General features: G+C 50.0%; 7 protein-coding genes across 7 annotated transcripts; 3 read left to right on the top strand and 4 right to left on the bottom strand.

The window, feature by feature from the left end:
- Positions 1-825: 825 nt before the first annotated feature.
- nhp6 (high-mobility group nucleosome-binding protein) lies at positions 826-1,258 on the bottom strand (the record flags this gene model as incomplete). Its single annotated transcript, XM_057182513.1, has 3 exons — positions 826-986; positions 1,038-1,133; positions 1,189-1,258. 3 exons carry the CDS (start codon positions 1,256-1,258, stop codon positions 826-828), a joined length of 327 nt encoding a protein of 108 aa, XP_057043963.1.
- A 2,571-nt stretch (positions 1,259-3,829) lies between these two features.
- N7518_001584 (centromere protein H) lies at positions 3,830-4,665 on the bottom strand (the record flags this gene model as incomplete). Its single annotated transcript, XM_057182512.1, has 3 exons — positions 3,830-4,199; positions 4,257-4,428; positions 4,488-4,665. The coding sequence occupies 3 exons, from the start codon at positions 4,663-4,665 to the stop codon at positions 3,830-3,832; spliced, it is 720 nt and encodes a 239-aa protein (XP_057043962.1).
- Positions 4,666-4,906: 241 nt separating this feature from the next.
- On the top strand, positions 4,907-8,969 carry atg11 (autophagy protein ATG11; the record flags this gene model as incomplete). Its single annotated transcript, XM_057182511.1, has 3 exons — positions 4,907-4,974; positions 5,060-5,171; positions 5,235-8,969. The coding sequence occupies 3 exons, from the start codon at positions 4,907-4,909 to the stop codon at positions 8,967-8,969; spliced, it is 3,915 nt and encodes a 1,304-aa protein (XP_057043961.1).
- Positions 8,970-9,526: 557 nt separating this feature from the next.
- On the bottom strand, positions 9,527-10,597 carry N7518_001582 (uncharacterized protein; the record flags this gene model as incomplete). The annotated part of the gene is made up of 1 exon (XM_057182510.1): positions 9,527-10,597. One exon carries the CDS (start codon positions 10,595-10,597, stop codon positions 9,527-9,529), a length of 1,071 nt encoding a protein of 356 aa, XP_057043960.1.
- Positions 10,598-11,019: 422 nt separating this feature from the next.
- N7518_001581 (uncharacterized protein) lies at positions 11,020-13,452 on the top strand (the record flags this gene model as incomplete). The annotated part of the gene is made up of 1 exon (XM_057182509.1): positions 11,020-13,452. The coding sequence occupies one exon, from the start codon at positions 11,020-11,022 to the stop codon at positions 13,450-13,452; it is 2,433 nt and encodes an 810-aa protein (XP_057043959.1).
- Positions 13,453-13,802: 350 nt separating this feature from the next.
- Positions 13,803-15,342, bottom strand: N7518_001580 (CAZyme family CE10; the record flags this gene model as incomplete). The annotated part of the gene is made up of 2 exons (XM_057182508.1): positions 13,803-14,790; positions 14,849-15,342. 2 exons carry the CDS (start codon positions 15,340-15,342, stop codon positions 13,803-13,805), a joined length of 1,482 nt encoding a protein of 493 aa, XP_057043958.1.
- A 959-nt stretch (positions 15,343-16,301) lies between these two features.
- N7518_001579 (putative sensor histidine kinase/response regulator) lies at positions 16,302-23,398 on the top strand (the record flags this gene model as incomplete). The annotated part of the gene is made up of 2 exons (XM_057182507.1): positions 16,302-19,285; positions 19,336-23,398. The coding sequence occupies 2 exons, from the start codon at positions 16,302-16,304 to the stop codon at positions 23,396-23,398; spliced, it is 7,047 nt and encodes a 2,348-aa protein (XP_057043957.1).
- Positions 23,399-23,565: the final 167 nt, after the last annotated feature.

Below are 23,565 nucleotides of genomic sequence, written 5' to 3'. Positions count from 1 at the left end.
GTTCTGGGAAAGAGGTATGATCTAACGATCGCTTAAGCCATCTGTTCACGTAATGATACGGTGATGGGCAGTGAAGAAAGGTGTGAGCATCAAAATGGAAAAGGAAAGCCATCGATCGGGATCGAGCTTAGGGTCGGAGGTCTCACGAGCCCAAGCTCCAGATAGTGTACATCGTAGTCTTAGATAACGCCTTGTGATCGATCCGGGTGGCATTTGTTTGACTCCTGCAACATAGATTTAGACTCTCCAATAAGATTTCCGATTAGTAGATGAAGCAATATTGGTTGGAATTCTTACAGCATCTGAAACAAACCCAAGGTTAAGCTTCGAGCTTCGAGCTTCGACCCCGGATTCTTAGGGCGGTGAATGACGCAGGCGGTGAGAAACGCCCGATTTTGCGGGGCAAAAAAGCTCAAGAGCTCTGGAGAGCTCCCGAAGCTTCCCCGAAGCTCGACAGCCGAAGATCAGACCTAAAGTGAGGCGAATCTGAACGCGGCACACAAGACCCCTCGCACAACAGACTAAATCCTGATTTTGAATCATCCCCTCAAGCTAGTGACATTGCCAAGACTTGCTTGCTATTTTTACAATCGTTTAAAGCTTAACGGGACTGACCTTGACACTAATTAAAAAAAGGTTGAGATTTCCCATTGATAACTTAATACCCTCGATAAGAGCAAAGAGGAACAGTTCAGAAGCAAGTAAACCCCAGCCGTCCTCCAAACCCAGAAACCGTGCACGAAACCGTCCGAAAAAAACATCAGGAGAACCATTAGAGAAACACAAACGCCCAGAGGCAAAAGACGAAGTGAAGCTAGAGGGCGTTTAAGAGGATTCCTCCTCTTCCTCCTCCTCGGCCTTGGCAAGGTAGGCGGCCTTCTCCTCTTCGTAGCGCTTCTTGTCAGCGGCAGCCTTAGCATCGTAGGGCTTGCGGTCGGTCTCGCTCAGAGCCTTCCACTTGTCACCGAGCTGCTTGCCAACCTGGCCTGTGGGGGTGTTAGACAAGTACAATGGAGCTGGGGAATCAATTCACTGACCGAAGCTGATGCCGGGGTTCTCCTCGCGGACCTTATCGCGGTTGTCATTGGCGAAGAACATGTAAGCGGACAGACCACGCTTGGGCGCGTTGGGATCTAAGTCAATTAGTACAAGCCGTTGACGACGAGGTTACTTCCATATCGAATTTACCCTTCTTGCGGCGCTGGACGCGCTTCTCGGGGGCCTTGCGGGTGGTCTTGGTGGTGGTCTCCTTAGGCATGATGACTGTCGAAGGTTAGATGTGGTTTCTGAGGATTCTTGGCACAATAGATATCATGCGGGAGAAACGAAAGGCGCGATTGAGTCAAGTGAAGGTTTATATGCGCAATCGACATAACATTTAATGAGATCGGAGTGGAGGTGGGAGATGAGAAGGGCAGACGCGAGTGTTGGCTAGACGCGTTGCGCGCAACCAATCACTTGCGACCGAGGCAAAACAGAGCTTTGAGATGATAGGGATGAGACCAACTCACATGAATTTGATGATCACAAATTAGAAATATGTTTTGAAAAGAAAAAGAACTGTGCGATTGCGAGTTAGTTGAGGTGGACAAAAACATAGATCGAGGTGCAGCGCGCGATCGCAAGGTCGGCGCAAATTGGGAAAAAAAAAGACAGGCAATGAGGTGAAAATAAAGGATTGCAAGGACCAAAAGAACTGAAAAAAAAAGGGGGTGGTGGTTGTGGTGGAGGAAATTCGATTGCGAAGTGTTGATTTATAGAACTCGGGGTATATGCAGTACCTTTTTTTGTAAGGGGAGTTTTTGTATGGGGGAGTTGGTAGTGTAGGAAGATAGTAAGAGAAGAGAAGAGTAGAGGGGGGAGGGCCGTAGTAGTAGCAAAGAGAGGGGGGCCACAGCAAGGGAAAGGCACTGGTTTCGCTGACTGGCTGGGAGAAAACGTATGATCAATACCCGTAACTTACGCCGTCCACCATACTATTCGTCACTGATTTCTGGAAATTTACGTATTATTTCCCCCAGGTTACCGTCAGAATTTCCATTTAGATTGTTCACTATGATATATTTGTATACATTCTTTTTTTTTTTCTTTTTTAGGCCAATCTTTGTGGGCGGCTGTACCGATTAGAGAATTCAATACGGCGTCCACGGGTTATGAAACAAGACCATCATTCCGGCACTTGGGACTTGTGGATTGCGCTCCGTCATATTAATAACCGCGCAAACGTACAGGTACACGGTACGCGGTAACTCCATAGTGGAAGTATCTGCTCGGCAAGTACCTCGTACTTATCATTACCGTGGAGCGTTTGCCATTGATTTGATATACATACTCCGTACAATATGGCTTATATTGTAACATTTTGCTAATAATAATGCAGCAATGATGTCTACAGTTGTGGCAAGTAGGCACCGATGTATGTCATAAAGAGTCCGGAGAACCCCTGGACGAAGGTACAAATAGCAAATCAAGCATTTCCATGTATTTAGGTCGGGCAGGGTTTGTTGTGTACAGGCATGGAATATCATGGACTTGCTTCCATATGGTATAGCGTATAGTGGCTTTGGTCGCGAGTCGCAAGGTCATGTGCAGGTACATATTATTATTGTACGGGGTACTTGCGGTCCTAGAAAGACAGATCCCAGTTTACTACGGAGTATTGTACCGTTAGTCCCCTGGTCGATAGAATAAGAATTCCGAAAACACGGTCTACTTAAGCTCTCGGTGTCAATATCATTCGGTTGAGAACTCTGTGTAATGACACAAACCCTAATCATCACGGACGCAACGCGTGTCTAGAGGTGTGTACACAACAGTGTGAGTACTCGTACCAAGTACTCAACTATCATCCTTAGGCAAGGGCGACTGACTGGTCGCTCAATCATAATCGTGGCGTACCCTTTTAGCGTAACCTCAATTGGAAACTCGGCTGGGCAGGTACTTAGGAAGGGACCTGTTAGACCTGTTGATAAAGGGCATACGTGTTCTAGACCCTAACTAGCATGGATGGATGTGGCATAATGTGGCATAGAGTTATCGCTATTTTCTTAGTCCGAGCATTATCCACGCCTAGACTGATAGGTTACAAAGTGAGACGGTATGGGACGGCTTAAAGGTTAGACTCCTTCCTTACAGAGCCGGATCACACCATCATCACAAGCTGAATCCAGCCTGGATATCTTTTCCAATATGAGTAGACTGCATGGATATTCCATCTACGGGGTAATGTGCTCCAATCCGTCAAATGCCTCAGATTACTAAAAGCAAAAGTCCGTACTCGTACTGTAGACATTGTCAAGTCCAAACGCATAGACCACGCATGGACATTCTGGTGTTCCCTCAAAGAAACCCTTCTTTTTTACACATACCGTTGATACTGCAGTACTGTGGATGTGTAAGGAGGGCTAATCCACCTGTACTCCGTAATGTACGGAGTACTCTGTACAGTTCCACGCCTTCCGACAGGAAAGTGTATTGTGGACTCCAAATTGATATCTCATCGCTAGCTAATTAAAAAGTGATAGTTATGCAATTATCCGAGCGCAGAGCCCTTACTTCTCAGACGCGACCAGAGTACACCGCTGTGTATAGCCGTCATAATTGCAGTACTGATGGAACACATTGCCCAGGTGTAATAATTATTATCCAGTCCACATTATTCGGTTAAAATTACCATTCTCTTTTTTTTTTTCTTAGGAACAGAAATCAAATGTCCCGGTGACTTGGGTATTATTGTATAGCGCCTGTGCTCCTAAGTACATGTACAGTTGATGGTCGGAATTAAGAAATGTAAAAAACGGGCAAGCCGCGTCGCAAAAAAGAACAAACATCAGTCATCACTTTCATCCAGCACCAACGCGCGCAACATGTCGTCATCGGCCCAATTTAGTCCACTGGCAACAACTACAGCACTTGCGATGGACTTCATAGTCTCCCACTGAGCTTTGCGCGCCTTGAAATCAGTTTCAGACTTGTCCAGGCGCGGTAACAGCTCGGGGTCTTCAAGCTTCTCTCTCCATGATGAATCTTCTTTCGTGAGCTCTAGTAGCTGGCGCACTAGTTCCTGGTTTTCGCGATTGATCTGGAGATTCTTTACTTGTAGGTTTGAGAGCTGCCTCATCACCAAGGTATGTGCCGACGCGAGGTTCTCGTGTGCAAGGGCAAGCACATCGCGACGATTCACCAGACAAAGAATGGCTCTGCGTATACCTTTGTTAGACTTCGGTCTAGTCTAAGAGCTCTTCATGGGTACATACCTCTCAGCAGGAGTGGCAGCCTTCAGGTGGACAGCTTTGAGAATAGGCTCAGTCATGAGGATGGTGCGAACGGCCTTCCTCCTGACTGTATAAGTAGATCGGGCCTCTAGAAGCTCACGTTCCGCGATTGCGAGCTGTTCTTCAGCATCCGCGCCCGAAAATGATTCCAGTTCTAACAGGGTGAAAATGATTAGAAAGAAAAAAAATTAAACAAAAAAAACAAGCATATACCTTGTTCGAGAAATGCCTTTTCTAGTTGCTGTTCCTGGATCTGGTTGTAGAGCTGCAGTACCAAGGCCTCTTTATCCGATAGAGTCACGACATCGCGATAGTCATCTGCAGCGTATTCTAATAGTGTCACCTCACCAGATTGCAGGTGAGGCAGCGACTGGCCATGTTTTCCAGCCATTGATGTAGATCCCATGAATGCGGGCCTATCTGGTGATATGAAGATGAGACCGGAGGCGGTGGGCGAGCTTCCCCGGCCACAGGTTGCGGAGCAACCTTCAACGTACTGACCAGCCTGACCGGGGCTTCAGGACTTTCATTCTTTTCTTTCTTTCCTTACAGGCAGGTGTCTCCTTTTTGGGAAATACTTCTCACTTTCCTCTCTACTGAGCATCTAAGCTCGCCTGGTGCGGAGGAAGGTAATGTCGTTGCACATCTACATTGCTCACACCGGGGAGCATTTCCTGGCCGATCCAGTGGCATTTGCCTCGTATGTCTCCACTATATTCATTGCTATTTATCTATGTTGAATAGATCTATCCGAACTCTAGCTGACGCTTGTCCATTTTTATTAGTCCCGATGCTTTGAAGTCATGGATCGTTCGAAATACATCTATTCCGCCACCACGGCAGATCTTGATGACCGCCCGGGGGAAGAATGTCAAGATCCAAACGCTTGCTACCGAGGTACAACATTATGAATATCAATCATGACCTGGAAATAGGCTAACTCGTAGGCAACTATCGCAGAATGAGATCTTTGTATATGACCGACAATACGTCAGTGAACCAGGTGACGTCGAGTTTCCGGAACGACCTCCTCCTGAACCATTCCGACCCGGTAGTCCCCCGGCTACACTGAAAGACTCGAACGACCTTCAGGCATGGCGGAACCTATATATGGCACGGCGCAACTGGGCACTGGACTTGTCTAGCCGCTGTGGGTCGATTGATAAGAACCTCCGAGAACATAACGAGCGAACCGATGTTATAAATCGCGCGGTGGGCGTGGCCCTGGAGAATCTCAAGTCGCATGTGGGTAACCTAGAGCATCGGTTCCAAGAGGCGCAGACATGGGCGAATAGCCTTCTAGAAGAGCAGCAGGCCGCTTTAGATGGTTGGCAACGAGCTCTCTCCACACTGGATAATATCCCGGCACGTAAGGATTTTCCTCTTCTTGGACGCCCGTCCACGCCTAAAATGGACGAGGATCGACCAACCGGAACGCTGCGCGACTTTGTCGATGTAGGCGAGGTCCAACGGGCTGGATCAGAGGCAGCAACTGTGTCGGCCGACTTTGTTGCTAGCGTCCATGAAATTGAAAAGGCAATCGGCGACATCGCCTCGGACACTCAACAATTAGTAGAAGACGCCCTTGCCTCAAATTTCGACGGGGTAGATGGGTGGCTGGAAGAAGTGGAGACTATTGCGAAGAAGATTGAGTCTGATTATGAGCATGTCCTCGGCCTGCCGAACAACCAGAAAACGTTGGCCAATATATCAAGACTTGCACTCAGCCATACCCAGGACCTTCTTCCATCGCTAGTGGAGATCAGCGTCGAGCTTCAAGCTGCACTAGAGCATGCTGTGCAACGCCGGGGGACCGCGGAGAAAGCGGCCATTCAGCATATGCGCACGATTTCCTCCCTTGAGTCCAGACTTGCCGACGCCAACGCACGAATGGTCAATCTGGACATAGGGAGTAATGCCTTTGAGGTTATCTGCTCTGTCTTTCAAATGCCAATGGTATATGGGTCGATTCTTATCGAATCCGTGCGGCGGCGAGAATGGAGTGAGAAGATTAAGACTGACTCCTTGACGCTGGCCGAGGAGATGGCAATTTTGAGGGACGAAGAACAACGTCGCAGAAAAAAATGGTTAAAGAATATGGGGGACTTTATGACTGTGACTGATTCCACCACGCCGGGAATCGAAGTCAACCTTCAAGGTCAGGATGAGGAATGGCCCGAAGTAGCCCGGAAAGAGATCGAGTATTACATCGACGATTTAAAAACCACTCATTCCTTGACCAACTTAGCGGAAGAACTCACCCAGCAACTCAAGGCGCTGGATGCACCAACTCGGCAGCAAAGACGTCGGGCCAAAGCGTTCAAACAAGGCAGCGTATTTGACTTGAGCCGGAGCTCTATATTACGCGCCGATGACTCCGTCCGTAGCTTACAAGAAGAAAAGACAAAGCTAGAAGAAAGGATCAAGGGGTCTGACAGTCGCGTCCGCAAATTGGAAGACCTTTTGCACCGACAGAGTCAGCTCAGCCGGCCATCGAGCGGCACTTTCGGCCCCGACTTCCCCGGTTCACCTGCATCTCCTCACCCTGATACATTCTCTAGACGGTCATCAATGTCTTCGAGGCGAGTCTCTGCGACTCAGTCTCCCGAAGAGAAAGCACTTGTCCAGCGCATTGTTACGCTTGAAGCAGAGTTAGCGGCCGAGAGAGATGCGGTCCAGCGACTCCACAAGGAAGCCCACGCGGAGCGGCAAACCAACTCCGACAAGTTCCAAGAAGCCCAATCCACCAAAAAGGATCTCATAGGGAACCTTGAAGCGCGCCAGCGCGAATTCGAAGACGAGCGCCGATATCTGGACTCGGAGCTAAAGAAGTTCAGACTCCGTACCGAGGAAATGGAAGAAGAGCTTGATCGACTTATGGACAGCAGAGAGCATGGAAGACAAGAACTTGACGACCGGATGCATCAGCTCGAAGCCGACCTTGAACATGCTCACGCCAATTCCGCCGAGGACGCACAGGAAATCATCGATCTTAATGCACAGATTCAAACTCGGCAAGAGCGAGAAGAAGGCCTCCAGGCTAAGATTGATAATCTCGAGCACCGACAAATGGAGTTCGAACAAAAGCAGCAGGAAAGTTACCAAGCCCTCCAGGTTATCTTCATAAACCTCTCCCCTGGGGGTATTGTGCCTGTCGAAATTCCCGACCTAATCAAAGCCATTGAAGTTCTCTCTGAGGGTCTGTCGATCCACGCCAAGAGTGCGGAATCGAGTGCTTCTCAGGCAATGGCCGAGAATAAGGCCCTTGAAGAACATATTGCCAAACTCGAATCGGAGGCAGAAGAGCGGACGAAGAGCTTCGACGAACGCGAGGCCGAATTGTCGCGACTAACTACAGAGCTGTCACGCGCGCAGTCAAAGTCGAATGACTTGACTAGTGAACTGGACAAAGAGCGATCCAAGTACAATTCCTTGCACTCTCAAATTACTGGAGAGAGTGGCTCCGATGCGCTGCGTGAACAGATCGCCGAAGAGCAACAGAAACAGGCAGAGATGTCGCGGAAACTGGCTGAAGCTGAGAGTGAAGCCCGAAATTTGAAAGATCAGGCTGCGGAATGGGAGAAAAAATCAAGGAGCACTTCGGAGACTGAGAAACAGGCTGTCGCGCGGTCCGAAGCTCGAGGTACTAAGTCCTTCGAGCTTTCCAGTCAGCTCTTCGCGCAGGTTGAGAAGCTGGGTCGGATGCTCGAACAATTGGGGTTCACCATCATTCAGCAAGACGGTCAACTCCTTGTTCAACGAGCTTCAAAGCTTAGTGCATCATTGGCCCTGGGCGAAAGCCTCGCACAGTCCGGTATTGTATCCCTGAAGCCGGATACCGCGCTCCTGGACTGGATGAAAGCCGAAAGCCCGGAGGACGAAGAGAACAAATTCTCGGCTTTCATGGAAAGTCTAGCTCAGTTCGACGTGGCCCTCTTTGGTGATGTTGTTGTCAAACGCGTCAAGGACATCGAACTCCTAGCTCGCAAATGGCAAAAGGAAGCTCGAGGCTATCGTGAAAAATACCACCGAGTCCAGAGCGAGGCTCATGACAAGATCGCCTACAGATCCTTTAAAGAAGGCGATCTTGCTCTCTTCCTTCCCACACGGAATCAGGCCATTCGCTCCTGGGCAGCCTTCAACGTTGGCGCGCCGCACTATTTCCTCCGCGAACAAGATTCACACAAACTACAAGCTCGAGACTGGCTTCTCGCCCGCATCACCAAGATCGAGGAACGAGTTGTAGATCTGTCCAAATCAATGAACGGTATCGCTCCAGACCGTCGCTCCCTCGGGGCCGCCAGCGACGTCACCTCTCTGGCCGACGAGAATCCGTTCGAGCTTTCAGATGGCCTCCGTTGGTATCTCCTCGATGCCGTAGAAGAGAAGCCCGGTGCGCCTGCCACACCGGGGCTAGCAAAGAGCACAGTTGCATCGGCGCACGTCGATGCCAAGGGTAGCATCCGCCTCAAGCGTGCTGTGGACGAGGGCGCCATTGCCAAAACCCTATCTAGGAGCCTTGATAGCCGCCGCGAGAGTTCAAATTCCAAGCGGGGCACGCCCGCGCCGTCGCAGCACGCTGCCGACTCCACGACCGATCTTGTCCGCCTTGCCGAAGGTGATGCCGGCACACAGCCTCGAGAGGCTGCTCCGACCTTCGACGAGGTTCGCCGTAACCTGCCCTCCGGCCCGTGAAAAGTAGGACTTATTTATCTTCCGACTTTTCCGGGTCTGTTTTTTTTTAATATAATCTGATACCGGTACTAATCGTTTTCCTTTGGCTTAGGATCCTGCCTCTGCATCGGCTCAGCCAAACATAAGTAGCACCGCTTCTTTGCCCTCTCGGCCGGCGTCTGATCGTCGACAAAACGGCCGATCTCGTCCGTGGGAGAAATTGTGGTCTCTTGACTATCGACTCGAGGGTGGCGCACCATAGACTGGTTTTTTTATTTATTTTTTATTTATAAGCTCTGGCGTACTAAGACGTGGCATTGTTCTTTGGTTTCTTTTTCGGTTCTTCCTGGACACATACGTGTCCCATTTGCTTTTGACATTGATTTAGTCCAGATACCCAGCAATGCAATCTACACTTGAATATATTAATCTACTTGAAGTAGTATAGGGCACAAGTTGCCGGTTGAGCTTTATGAAACGTACGTCAAAATATACTCAAACACAAAGATAATTTACATAGCGGGTAAGCCGAGGTTGATGAATGAAAAAAAAAAAAAAAAAAGAATAGTTAACTAGTCTCAACTGGAACCCGGGTCTAATCCTTCCACGCCTTCCATGCCACCCATGTCATGCCAAAATTGGCTGAAATCCACGTTCTCATCTTCAAACATCTGCTTCGCTTGCATCATCGCAGACCGTTGCCGTTCCACAGTGAAACCACCAGGCCGCGAGCTCTCCCATTGGATTAGCTCGACCCAACGCAGGAAGAGATCCTCCTTGCCCATATCGGCCAACTTGTCCTTGAAGGCAAGGAGTTGGTCGCGCTGAACGGAGTCTTTTTGGCTGGTGGGGGTATTATCATCCCCAACACGCCAGATCAACCAACCGTCAGCATCAGTGTTAACCAGCACGGCAGTGCGGAATTCATCCATCTTCACACCATCGGTTCTGCGAGTGCGCTCAACAAGACCATGAGCACGAACCATAGCCGCGTAGTCTAGATTCCAATCCTCGTCCACGAGCAAGTAACCAGTCTTGGCGATTCGCTCGGGAGTCACCGCGGCGACGATCTTATCGCGACGCGCCTCGTCGTCGCGGATCCACCGGTTGCGCTCTAGCTCCTTGCTCCAACTGCGGTTACTGCGGCGGACGATGATTTCTCGCTCAAGGAAACCGATGGCACGACGCCAGTGCAACGGCCCTCTGACGAAATTAACAGGCCACGACCACAGCAGGGACACGAGGAAGTAGTCGACGCATATATTTCCAGTCCGCCACAGGATAATTCGTACCGCTTCTGGCCACGGGGTAGACGTATCCACAGTCATGGAATTTTTGAGCCCGATCAATGTTCCCACGAGTGCTGGATACGTACTAATTCCCATGTACACCCGTAGGCCAAGTATAGCAGTTACTATCAGGTTGACGATAAGGGGTACGGTGAAGGTCTGTCGTTTCAGTTCCTCTGCTGTGATGTCGATGTGCACTAGGTATACTTCGTCCGGGGAGAGTTGCTCGACGAACGGTTGCAAGGCTTGCGGAACTTTGGTGAATGGTGGGATCGGGCCTGAGGAGGCGGAGCTTGGTGTCGAGGCTCCGGATGAGGATGGCGTCTTGCCGCGACCTGAGCGCCGTGATGATTTTGCCATGGCGGGGTTGATAGATGGATATTCCACTGAATTGCTGAATATGATCTGAGTTTGAGTTTTTCCCGAAAGGCTTAATTAAAATGTGAGTTTGCTGCTTTCGTCGAAGCTCTTAAGGATGTGGCGACTAAACGTGTCACATGTCAAGATAAAGTGAGGGTCATTTGAGCACCACGAGGTTAGAAAATTATCTCCTGATAATGTCCTCAGCGTAGATATAAGTAAAGACAAGTTGAAATGGCAAGTTGTCAGTGCTTGAAGAGTAGACGTAATGCGAAAGAAATCCAGACGGCCTAACCACATTCGGGAATGGGAGCGTATTTACCTCCGTCATTTCTTCACGGCGCAGGAGAACCGCGTCTTTCTCCTTTTCCCCTACCTTTCTACATGTAAATCCTCTGCAGGCTGCAAGGGGTATTTCAGCCATGGCTCTCGATGAAAACAATCGAGTCTCGCGATACAGACAACCCTCCTCACCTTTCCGACGCGCCTCGAAATTCGACCATCACGATATACCTGCGAAACTCCCATCACCCCCTCAAGAAGATGGTCCGCATCCACGACACGCTATTCGTCCACGATCTCTAGCCGATGCGTATCGGGACGCATCAAAACACGCAATGTCCGCCACATACGAAGAATATAACTATGTGACAACACCAAGCCCGCGATCGAAGCGACAGGCGATTAACGCGTTATCGCCAATATCTCAGACCTCTCCTCCTCCCCAAGAACTAGAAGATTCATATAGGCGAATTGATGAAGATGACGCTCTAGCCGATCTCGTGCGCGACTATGACTGGGAGCCACAATTCAGCGCACGCTCCGGAAGCCGAAATCGCCCCCCGTCCCCCCGAGCAAAGTACACAAACGGCGGTCGAGCATCTTCCAATGGACGATTCATCTCCGACGCTAGTTTTGGCGATGACCTCGGCGATCATCGAGCGCGCAAGAGTAGGGACTATACCAAGGATGAAGAGCGCCTAAAGCGGGTCACGGGCCAACGCTCGCCGGTCTTCAGCAGGGCGCAGGTCGGACGGGATGCCCTGACGGCAGATAATCTGAGGAGACGAATGGAGGATAAGACTGAGGTGGATCAGCAGATGCTAGAGGCTGACATGAACGGTGTTCCTTCGCCGAATGTACCCAGTGGTTGGGGTCATCGCGCAGGTTATCGACAAGAATGGGAGAGAAAGCCTCCCCAGCCTAGTATCTCCGAAGAGGAGAAGGAGAAAGCGCGCCGACGCTGGTCGCCAACGACGGAAGAAACCCAAGCCCCCAAGTCTACGCGTACCTCCCCTCGTTCTCCGGCGCGGGCACTTTCTGCTAGAAGCGCGCTTGAGGAACGTACAGCCAATCCGCATATGCAAGCAACGCGAGAGGACTATGGGGAAGCGCAGTCTGGTCCAAAGCTGACTTCACCTACTAGCGGTGGCGAGCCAATCCCAAATTCTCCTATCACAGTATTCAAAAACGCGTCATTCACAAGGCCCAGCCTAAGCAAGCGCGACTCCCGGGATCTACTACGCAAACTCTCAAGGACTGAAACTCCCAAGATTGAGCATGTCCAGACTCCCGAGCCACTCAAACTGTTTCAAAGCAAAGTCTATGACAAAACCCCCCGAGTAACTGGCGCGTGGATCGATACTCCTATGACCCAGCGGGTGGCTGAGAAGGTCGAGCTTCCCGAAGATCTGACGAAAGATATCGTTCCTCCACGCATAACGGGTGATCCTAAGGATATTGCACCTCCTAAAAAACCCGTGGAGGTAAAATCGAAACCCGACGAACCAAAGCCCGCGCAGACTAGCGAGAAAGAGCCTCTTTCTGAACCGCTTCCTGGAAAGCAGTCGAGGCCCGCGTTGCCGCGGCCCCATCTACCTAAAAGCGCATTGGAGACGGTCATTGAGGATGCCAGCTCCGGCAAAGATGTTGAGTTCGGAGAAGATACCATCGAGTCCCTTCAAGCATTTATGGACGGGCCAGGTGAACCTAAAATAGAGGAAGACGACGAAGCTTACGAAAAGGCTGTCCTCGCCCAGCTCGAAAATGGCAGTTCAAAAGAAAATAATGCAGGCAATTTGGATTCATTGAATGCCAAGCTAAACTCTTTAATGAGACATATCGATGAGGTCAAGAAAGGGCTTGACGGCCTGGAAAATTACGTTACACAAGACACCGCCATTGTGTCGGAGGCAAGCTCCTTAAACAAGAAGAGCCAGTCGTCACACTTGCACACAGGCGAGTTCTACACAGGCCGTGGTACCACGCCCTCTGATGGACGAGTCTACGCCGCGATACCTCTCCCTCGGCTGTGGACGGGGAGCCCGCGATCCCAACGCCTTCGGCCAACCAAGCTCGGCTGGTTCATCATCATTTCGCTCTCGTGGTATATCATCGAATGTCTGATGTGGGACCGGTATAGTCATCCCGAGATATCAGAAAGCTGCGAAGGTTACTGCCTGCAGCCTGATGCGCCTTTATATCCCTGGGTAACTGTCACGATGTTGTGGCGCTGGTCACATCTGTCGACTATTTTCACGCCTATTTTTGCTCTCTGTGTTGCTTTCTCTCGACTCGTGGCGCAATTGATGGGTCTCTCGGATGGCTACGTCGACGACGCGCCGGAACTTGGAAATATCGTTGGCGAAATCCGCATCAACGGAACACCAGTTGCGTTCCCTTGGCTGTCAGCCCCCACGCCTGAAAACATTGTGCCTCAACCACAGCAGGTCTACTATACACAGCAGCCTGTGCAAACGCAGCCTGTCTGGTCGGTTCGGGACCCGCCCCCGCAGAGGTGGGACAATGACCAGCTTTTGGGGGAGGATATAATGGACGATGATGAATATCTTTAGTTTGCAAGGTTTCTTTTAAATTCCTAAGAGATTTGCTTTGCGCGTTTCGCTCCGAATCATCATTTTGCTCGTATGAGCTGGACTCATGTGTTATCATGATTCTAATTTGTAGTTTGAGATGCTATAATGTAATCATGGGTAGCGATTCATTGCTATAATCTCTAGTTAACAAAATAATAAGTGATATAGTCTTCTGGATAGCCATAAACGCCCAACACGTGTAAGGTCGCGCGACTGGCTCTCCAGGGCTATCGCCCATCTACCACAGAAATGGTTCGTCACGAGGATCATTAAAAATACAAATAGGGTATTATAAAGCAAAAGGAAAGAAGAAAACCATACAAAACCACTCACAACCGCGCTGTCGCGCGCCATTGCTTCTGCAATTCGATCTCTCCCTCCACCTTCCAAGCAGTCATTCGCTGCATGAGGGCCTCAACCTGCTCATCACTGACTTCACAGGCCTTTTCAAACGGGATTTCCTTTGTCAACTGCAGCTTGAAGCCCAACCAGGTGAGGTTCCCGGTGGACACGATCCGGCCAGCAACAGCATCACGACAGAACCCAGCAAAGCTCTCGAAGAAACGATGGCTAGCTGGCCTATCCATCATGAGTATACCGTGGCAGTGCGGCATACCCTCGAACAATTCCGCTACGAGAGGCACACCGGCCTGGTAGACACGGCGCGCTAGAATGAGATCTTCGTCTGTGAGGCCTTCCTCGCCAGTCGATATCCAGATAGGCGGTGCGTTCTTCCATAGATCAGCCGGGGCAGCGAGCGGAGATACTAATGGGTGGCTCAGCATGCTGGCGTTGCAGTAGATGTCAGCGCGAGGTGGGGACGTGGGCCAAACACCGTCTGGTATGACATGGACCGGAGTAGTGAATAGAGTCTTGACAGCTGGGTCGTCAGGGGGCGCAGCCGGCGCTTTGAGATAATCGAGGTATGCATTGCCGCTGGTAGATGGCATGGAGCGCGACACGTCGCACCAGGGGGAGATGGTTGCGACGCCTGCGGGCAGTTCTATAGGCACATCTTTGCCGTGGAAGCGGATAGTGTGAGATGTGCGATCGAGGGTCAAGAGTGTTTGGAGGAGGACCAGTGAGAGGTTCCCGCCGGCGGAATCGCCAGCGAATACGATCTTGTTGGCTGGCACGGGTTTGTGAAGGGAGCCTGGAGGGGGGTGGAGGAGTGAGAGGTATGCTGTTAAGGCGTCGACAAGCGCGGCTGGGAATGGGTTTTGAGGAGCAAGGCGATATCGGACGGAGAAGACGGGGGCGCCGGTCAAGTGGGACAGGCGTGCGACGGGGACGCGGTGGCTGCAGGGATCCATAAGGCTTTTTTTTGGATGCGTTAGCTATGCGCACGGTTGTAAGAGGGTCGAGCGACACTCACAAATACGCTCCTCCGTGGAAATACAAGATCGTCATGTCAGACGGCGATTCCTGGCGCAGCTTGTGGTATTTCTCCTCTTCTGAGAGATCGGGCTCCGGTGTTTTCTTTCCAACCCCGGCGCGGTAACCGGTCCATTCAGCTTCGACGGCGATAGTTGCGGGGATATCGTATGTCTCATTGCCGGTCTTGAGGTCTTCAATTGCGCGTATTACCGCATCGCGCACGTCGACCTCGGGCTGTGGGAGGGTCACTTTGGACACCCACATGGGGCCCTTCACTCCAGGGTCGCGTATGCCTTGTCTCTGGGTTTTACCAAGTGGAGCTTTTGTTGCCATGAATGAGCGAATAATGGCGACGGTTAATTCGGTGCGCATGTCCTGTTTCCCCTTGACGGGGGACATTTGAATGCCATGGAGGAGGATGGTCTTGAGGATTAGCGGGATGCGCACCAGCAGCACCTTCAAGAGAGCGAGAGTTTCCCTCAGCGAGCTCATAGTGCGAAGGTGGCAACTTTGAGGACTGACTTCTGCGAAATAACGAAAAGGGAGGTGGGAGAGAAAGACCTCAAGATCTTAACCTTGGAAGATGCTAAACTGGTTTTAGTTCCTGAGTGGCGTCAGTGCCGAGGTCCGTGGATCATTGGTACCCACAAGCCCTAATTCTGAATTGCTTCAATGTGTACTCCGTATGTAGTATTGATATTCTTTTCGTTGATTTTTGATATGATTGATCATTATATATATCATGACGGCTCTGCTTTAGTGTACTTCATCTGATTTACCAGTAGGTTGCCAAGCTACCAGATTATGCCGGTTATGACCTACATCACATGTACCTAGGTAGCATTACTCCGTAGAACATATGATATTGCAGCATTAAGCTGTGGAAAAAAGAAGCTTATAACAACCACAAGACTTGACATCGCGTGGTAAATGGGCATACAATGCCGTCGTCGTCCCTTATTAGAGTACCACCCCAACCATGTATGTAGTTCTGTGGCTTCATATCCGATGACAACAGCCGAGATATTTCTAATACAATATCAGAACGTGAACGCCCTCATATTCCTAGGAATATCATATTCAATCATACAGCATTGATCTAGCAGATATAAGACCAGAACCAATCGGCTGCCCAAATCCGGACTTGTGATAGATGACTAAGCATCAGCCTCAGGCCAACCTTTTCATGATCTTCAACTCTAAAACTACCATTTGTTTCAGGCCCTTTGATTTTTGATGTCTTCACTTTGCACGCCTCAAGGCGAAGCTTCTCTGCCTTTGTACTGTATGTTTTACTGAGCAGAATCTATCTTGTGGATGCAATCTTTCATGTCCGCTTTCCCCATCGTCCCATTCTCATCCCCCCACTCACCCACTACTCAATTTGCCCCATCGCCTCGGGACGTATTCATGGTAGTAAGTCGGGCGGACACGACTCAATAACTTGAGAGATGGAGGAGAGTACTCTTTTCGGCGACGACTTGCCGCTTCCACCGGCTCGACTTTTCGAACGATTAGGTCAGTTACCTGGCTATACCTGGGATCAGACGATCGAACCGTTTCACTCGACATACAATCACTGGCATATCTCAGGATACCGTCATGCCCTGGAGCCGGATGTTTTAACTCCTCTTGCAAATTCCTCCAATCCCGCTTCCTCCGGACCGTCCAGTCTCACACGCTTCTCCCCGCGCACAGAAGCTCGACCATCTGCCCGTGCCTTGCGAAGATTGAGCGTTAGCGAAACCAGCAGTGAAATTTCATTATCCAACCAACATAGCCTGGAGACAGATCAAACATGGTTACCGGTTATCGCACGAATCTCCACGAACATTATCCGGCTCGAACGAGAGTTTCACATGCTTAGGTCAATTGTACAATCGTCAGATCCGGATTGCAATCATACAATACGACCAGTCGACTTGATCAGGCTACAGCCCGATGACGGGCACTCGAAGACGCTGCTGGTTGCGATTTTCGAGTCTCCAGGCCATGACAGGTTGCGAGATCTGGTCACGTTCGGCCCTGCCTCATTTGCCGCAGGGTCTAAAGGTGAAGACAACAATGTCACCCCCAGCGAGCAGGTCTCCTTACAAGCCTTTTTTGATTTCGCAATTGGAGCATGCGATTGCTTGGAGATTCTACACTATGGCCTGAAGACAGTGCACGGCGAAATCAGAGGCGATGCGTTCCATTTTTGTGCAGAGACCGGTGCAGTGAAGCTCGCGAACACCGGAAACGGTGCTAGGTCGTTTGATAACGTTCTCAGCGAGGGCTGGTCCTCCGTTTCGCGCGAGCTTGGAGCCAAGTACAAGCTGCAATTTATTGCCCCAGAGCAGACTGGAAGGATGCCTACAGAGCCAGATAGCCGCACTGATATTTATGCGCTGGGCCTCTTTTTCTGGTCCATGCTGGTTGGAAGACTACCATTTGAAGGAACCGATCCTGTTGATGTGGTACAAAATGTACTAGGCAAGAGATTGGTGCCAGTATCTGGGAAACGAATGGATGTTCCAGATGCTCTCTCGGCTGTGATCCAAAAAATGACCCAAAAGGTGGTTCATGATCGCTACCACACAATCTCATCTGTGAAGAGAGACTTGACCAATATTGCGAAATTGCTCGGTGATGGTGACAGTGAAGCATTGAGCAATTTCCAAGTCGCGCAAGGAGACGTGTCTTCCTTTTTCACTCTCCCAACGTACATGTTCGGACGGCAACAAGAATATGACAAGATTATCAGTATCATCGAAAAGGTGAATAAGCGTCAGGCGGCTGCCTTGGCTAAATCTGGAACCCAAAGTCCCGGTACTACGCACGCTCTCACGTCGGCTTCGTCTCTCTCTGAAAGCCGTATCGAAAGCCTCGAGTTTGCTTCTGTCTCTAGCGATTCTGGCTCCTTCCATATGCCCCCTCGATCTTCTTCGAACGTCACCAGTTATCATATCGCACAGGTAAACAGTCATGAATCTGTGCCGGGTAGTGAGACGTCGTTCTCCACTCAGAAGCATACAATTGTCCCCGAGGTGTATAGTCAAAGCCCAGGAGCAGCTTCCAGCAGAGTCAAGAGCCCATCGCATTCTCGGTCTTCCCATAACACAGACCGCGATAGTCACCACTCCATCGGTCCTCCCAGCCAACAATCAACGAACCATACCGTTAGTCAACCGGGATCACTGCATTCCTTGAATAAACCGAAGAATAGTGGGAAGTCTCGCCGCAACGAGCGTTGTGAAGTGATCACAATTAGCGGTCCCTCTGGGATTGGAAAAACGGACCTCTTAAATCGGATACAGCCAACAGTTCGCAAGATCGGATGCATAGCAATCACTCGTCTTGACCGAGCCAAACGTGTCCCATTTGAACCTTTCGCAAAACTATTGGCCAGTCTTTTGCGCCAAATCTTCTCCGAGCGCGATGTCACCACAGATTACCACAACAGTGTTAGAATAGCCCTACGACCAATGTGGCCTACTCTGCACAGAGTTTTGGATCTTCCCGATCAGCTGATGTCCCCTGGCGCAAAATACAGACCAGCTGAAAAGGCCAATAACTTTCTTATGCCAGTTAAGGGTGAGCCATCCAAGCATGTCAACATCCCCGGGCTGGATCAAGGGCAGACTTCTCAAGATTTCTTTTTGGCAAATGCCGCCTCGAAGAATATGCGGCTCACGGAGACATTCCTTGAGATATTGCGAACGTTGTGTCATTTCAAACTCATCACTATTTGCCTTGATGATCTCGAACATGCAGATGACGAAACTTTGGACTTGGTAATGAAAATTATCAAAGCAAAGCTTCCCTGTGTCCTCATACTCTCAAGCCGCAAGGAAGAGATTCCATCTGCCCAGGTGAGGTCTTTATTTGTGGAAGATCTACCGGCGATCACGCGAATCATACTTGACCCCCTCGAAGAGCAGCATGTCATGGAACTTGTAGCAGCGACAATGCACCAGAAACCCGATCAAACATTGACGCCACTATGTGCGGTCGTTCAGGAGAAGAGCCGAGGAAATCCCTTCTACGTTCGGGTAATGCTTGAAACTTGTTACAGAACAAACTGTATTTGGTATTCATGGAAGGACTCAAAGTGGCTATTCGACCTCGACCGGATATTTACGGAGTTTGTGGCTCCTGTCTATGGCGAAGGGCTTGGACTTGGATTTCTCACCAAGCGTCTTCAGGATATTCCCCAAGCCGCTCGATCAATCATGGTCTGGGGAGCTCTTCTGGGCAGCCCGTTCTCTTTTTCTCTGGTACAAAAGCTCTTGACAAGTGAATTTCTGTATTCGAGCAATGACGACGACTATTTTGATCTCACATCACCCCAAGACATCACACTTATCAGACAATCAGAAGGTGATATAGTTGTTGGGTTGCAGTTTTTGGTTCAAGCAAACCTCTTAAACACGGGAAAGACCGACGATGAGTTTAGGTGAGGCATCTATGGTTACTAATAGCAAAAACTCTTACTGATTCTCCTAGGTTCGGCAATGAACGACTTGCACAGGCCGCTCTTTCTTTGAACGAGAGTCGAAATGTAGAGAAGATGCATTTTATCGTTTCACAAGTGCTGATGAAATATTACCACGACCATCGCAGTCGCTATTCGATGGCTCATCATGTGGCACTTGCGTCGCGGACTATCAAGTCTCGTGTCAGCAGACGCCTTGAATATCGTCAGATCTTATGGGATGCCGGACAAACCGCTTTCCAGTCTGGCGCGCGGCCCTCCGCACTTTGGTACTTCCGCCATTGCATCGCTTTACTTCAGGATGATATGTGGAATGACCTCAAACCCGACGTTTATTACGATGAAACCATGCGGCTATTTATCACAACCTCGGAAATGTCATCCTCTCAAGGTCACAATGATGATGCCCTCCAGTTGATCAACGAGGTGTTTGTTCATGGCAAGGACGCCTTAAGCAAGTCGAGAGCCTGGACCATTAAGGCCAAAATCTTCGCTCAGATAGGCGATCATCACAGCTCGATGGACTCACTTCTCACCTGCCTTGATGAGCTTGGTGTGCATCTTCGTCAACCTACAACGTATGAGGAGTGCGACGCTGCCTATCTTCGTCTCAAGTCCTATCTCGAGACTGCCGACCTGAGCTCTATTGCCCAAAAGCCAGTTTCCAAGGACCCAACTATAGTGACTATCGGCGCAGTCATGGCGGAGGCGATGACAGTCACGTACTGGGACGATGCATTGACATTCTATCGGATGGCGCTTGAAGTGATGAACATTCATATTTTCAAGGGTGGATTCACACAGATCGCAATAGGTTGTTCCCATCTTGCCATGATCGCATTAAGTCGCTTTAAAGATATCGAGTTTGGCACAAGACTTAGCGACCTTTCCCTAGAACTGCTCGAGCTCTGCCCCGAATTGTCGACTCAGAGCAGAGGCTCGATCGTTCATAATCTCTACGTCAGCCATTTACGTGTTCCCATGGCATCAACACTACCGGCCTTGGAAGCTTCTCTCGAGGCTTCTTTCTCGATGGGTGACCCGTATCTTACCCTGATCAGCATCTCATCCATGGCCATGACTCGATTGTACCTAGGCCAAGACATGGCACAGCTAGAAGCTTTCTGTGTGGAGACCCCTGCCGAAATTCCCAAGTGGCACCAAGATACCCGCGGTGGGGCTAGTCTCATTGCAGTCCAGCAAGTTTCACGCGCCCTGCAAGGCAAGACCGAATTCCGATCTGCCGATGGTATTATGTCAGACGCCAATCACAACACCTCTGACTATATGATGCATCTGGATGTTCACTCCAGTAACGCTGACAGGCCCCGTGACATCTACTGGGGTCTTGCCATGGTTCCACTGTTCCTGTTCGGTCACCACACCAGAGCAATCCAAGTAGGTACTCAACTTTTGTTCACCAGGCACAGGCTCTGGTCTGCACGTGTGTCCTACGTGATTTGTTTCTATCTGGCAGCCTCAATCCTCACTTTTCATAATGACAATCCCTCCCAAGGATACCTCGACGACAAGATGGACGCACTCATGGAATACAAGGCCGAGATCGATTTTGCTCGAGATGCATCAGAAACAAATTATGGCATGTGGGCTCTAATTCTAGAGGCCCTGATCGCCGAGGTTCGGAATGATCATAGCGCTGCTATCCAGGGCTTCGAGTCTGCAATCGACCACTGTCAAATCCATGGTTGGCCCCTTGAAGAAGCCTTGGCCCTCGAGCTGCAGGGTGAGTTTTTGGTTAGACGTGGAGCAAAGAGGGCGGCTCGTGCTGTAATTCAAGATGCCATCGCTTCATGGAGCTCCATTGGCGCCAGTGGCAAATCATCGCAGCTCGCTGAGAAACATGAATGGTTACTCAAGACGGCCACATCGTCCAAAACTGTGGACGTTGGCTGTCAGACTGTTGATTCACTTCTTGAGATCAGCCGTGATGTTGTGCAAGAAGAGTGTATGGTCCCCCAGCAGATGGAAGAGGATGAGAGGAGACAACAATGGATCGAGCAAAACGGTGTTGCTGCTGGGGAACGATCTCTAGACATATCAAGTGTCGGGTTAGACATTATTGACTTGTCCAGTATTCTGGAGTCCAGTCAAGTCATGTCATCTGAGCTTCAAATTGACAAGCTTTTCACGAAAATGCTTGAGATCATCTTGGAGTCTTGCAACGGTTCTGATTTCGCCATCATTGCTACTGACTTCGATGACAACAATGGCTTTGCAATTGCCGCAGCAGGTGATTCTGAAAAGGGCCAGAAATCATTCCCAGGTGGTCTCCCTTTCTCGGAAATGGAAGATCGAATGGCCTTGCATATCTCGGACTATGTCATGCGCACAAAGGAAGAAGTTCTTGTTCACAACGTTCTCGAAGATGAACGATTCTCAAACGTCAGCGAGACCTACCTGGCAAATTTCCCCGCGGGTCGGTCTGTTATCGCATTGCCAGTCGTGCAAGGAGATCGCCTTCTCGGCGTCATTCATCTGGAAGGAAAACCAAATTGGTTCACGCAGCGAAACGTTGTGGTCCTGCATTTGCTTTGCAACCAAATTGGTATTTCGTTGTCCAACGCGTTGCTCTTCCGTGAAATTCGCAAGGTCAGCGCCAAGAATGCTTCCATGATTGAATCCCAAAAGCGTGCATTGGCATTGGCACGTGAGGCTGAACAGAAGGCAAAGAATGCGGAGGCCGAAGCCAAGCACAACGTGAAGTTAAAGGAAGACGCAGCAAGGGCCAAGTCGATTTTCCTTGCCAACATTTCCCATGATCTGCGTACTCCTATGAACGGCGTGATTGGGTTGTCGGAGCTCCTCAAGGGCACTTACCTTGACACTGAGCAAGATGAATACGTCGAATCAATTCGTGTGTGTGCTGATACCTTGCTCACCCTCATCAACGACATTCTCGATTTCTCGAAGCTCGAGGCCGGAAAAATGAAGATCTCCACGGTTCCACTCAATTTAAAGCAAACTATATCAGAAGTCATCCGGGCTTTGCGATACACACATCGTGACAGAGGCCTAGAAACCATCGAGAATCTTGATAAGGTACCACCAGAGCTCGTTGTTCTTGGCGACCCTGTTCGTCTCCACCAGATTTTCATGAACCTCCTCAGCAACAGTTACAAGTTCACCCCTGCCGGATCAGTTACGGTTAAAGCAAGGGTTGCGCGTGAGGGTAAAGGTCGGGTTCGCCTTGAATGTTCTGTCACCGACACCGGTATCGGTATTCCAGACGAACAGAAGGCTCGCCTTTTCCGACCATTTTCACAGGCCGATGCATCCACGGAAAGATCATATGGCGGTAGTGGCCTTGGCCTGTCAATCTGCAAAGCTATAATTGAAGATGTTCTCGGTGGAGCTATCTGGCTTGAATCGAAATCTGGAGTTGGAACGACCGTGACATTCCACTTGGTCTTCAACAAAGCACCAAAGAAGACGGCGGTCAAGACTGCATGGTCACAAGATCTGGAAAATGCAGACAAAGAACTACGTCGGTCCTCAGCTCGCGATCTCACGCAAATCCCTCGTGACCAGATTCGAGTGTGCATTGCCGAAGACAATCCAATCAACCAGAAGATCGCCGTGAAATTCGTCACCGGACTTGGTCTCCAGTGTAACGCATACAGCGACGGCAAACAAGCTGTCGATGCTCTGCGTGCAAGCTCCAAAGAAGGCAATCCATTCCACGTGGTCCTCATGGACGTGATGATGCCCACTCTTGACGGATACAACGCGACTCGCGAGCTGCGCCGGGATCCCGATCCAAATGTAAATGAAGTGCTAGTCATCGCCATGACTGCAAGTGCAATCGAAGGCGATCGCGAGAAATGCCTAGAGGCTGGCATGAATAATTATCTCCCGAAACCGGTCCGCTCGCCGATTTTGAGCGAATTATTGGACAGATATCTCGCCCCAATGCCGCCATCCTATCCCAAGTCTCGTCTTGCTATCCGAGAAAAGCGTTCAAAAGCAAGTATTGACGGTAGCACCGGCACACCCACCAGTTACTCCTCTTCGGCTTCAGATGAGCCGAAGCCGTTGTCACTGGAAAAGAAATGAGTCCATGCATTTTAAATTTATACCCAAGTTCGCAAAGATAGAAGTTAGGCGTCATTTGGGTCGATGAGTTTATCTCTCTTTGACTTTTTGTTTTTTTGCCTCGTCGTTCAATGCATTGGTATTTCTTCCTTTGGTATTTCTTGTGGACGTTATTCTATGATAATCAT

Source organism: Penicillium psychrosexuale (genome assembly GCF_028828465.1).
Source record: "Penicillium psychrosexuale strain IBT 29551 chromosome Unknown utg000002l, whole genome shotgun sequence".
In the NCBI taxonomy this organism is placed as follows: Eukaryota; Fungi; Ascomycota; class Eurotiomycetes; order Eurotiales; family Aspergillaceae; genus Penicillium; species Penicillium psychrosexuale.
Note: the sequence above shows the minus strand (reverse complement) of the source record. Positions and strands in the feature narration are given on the sequence as shown.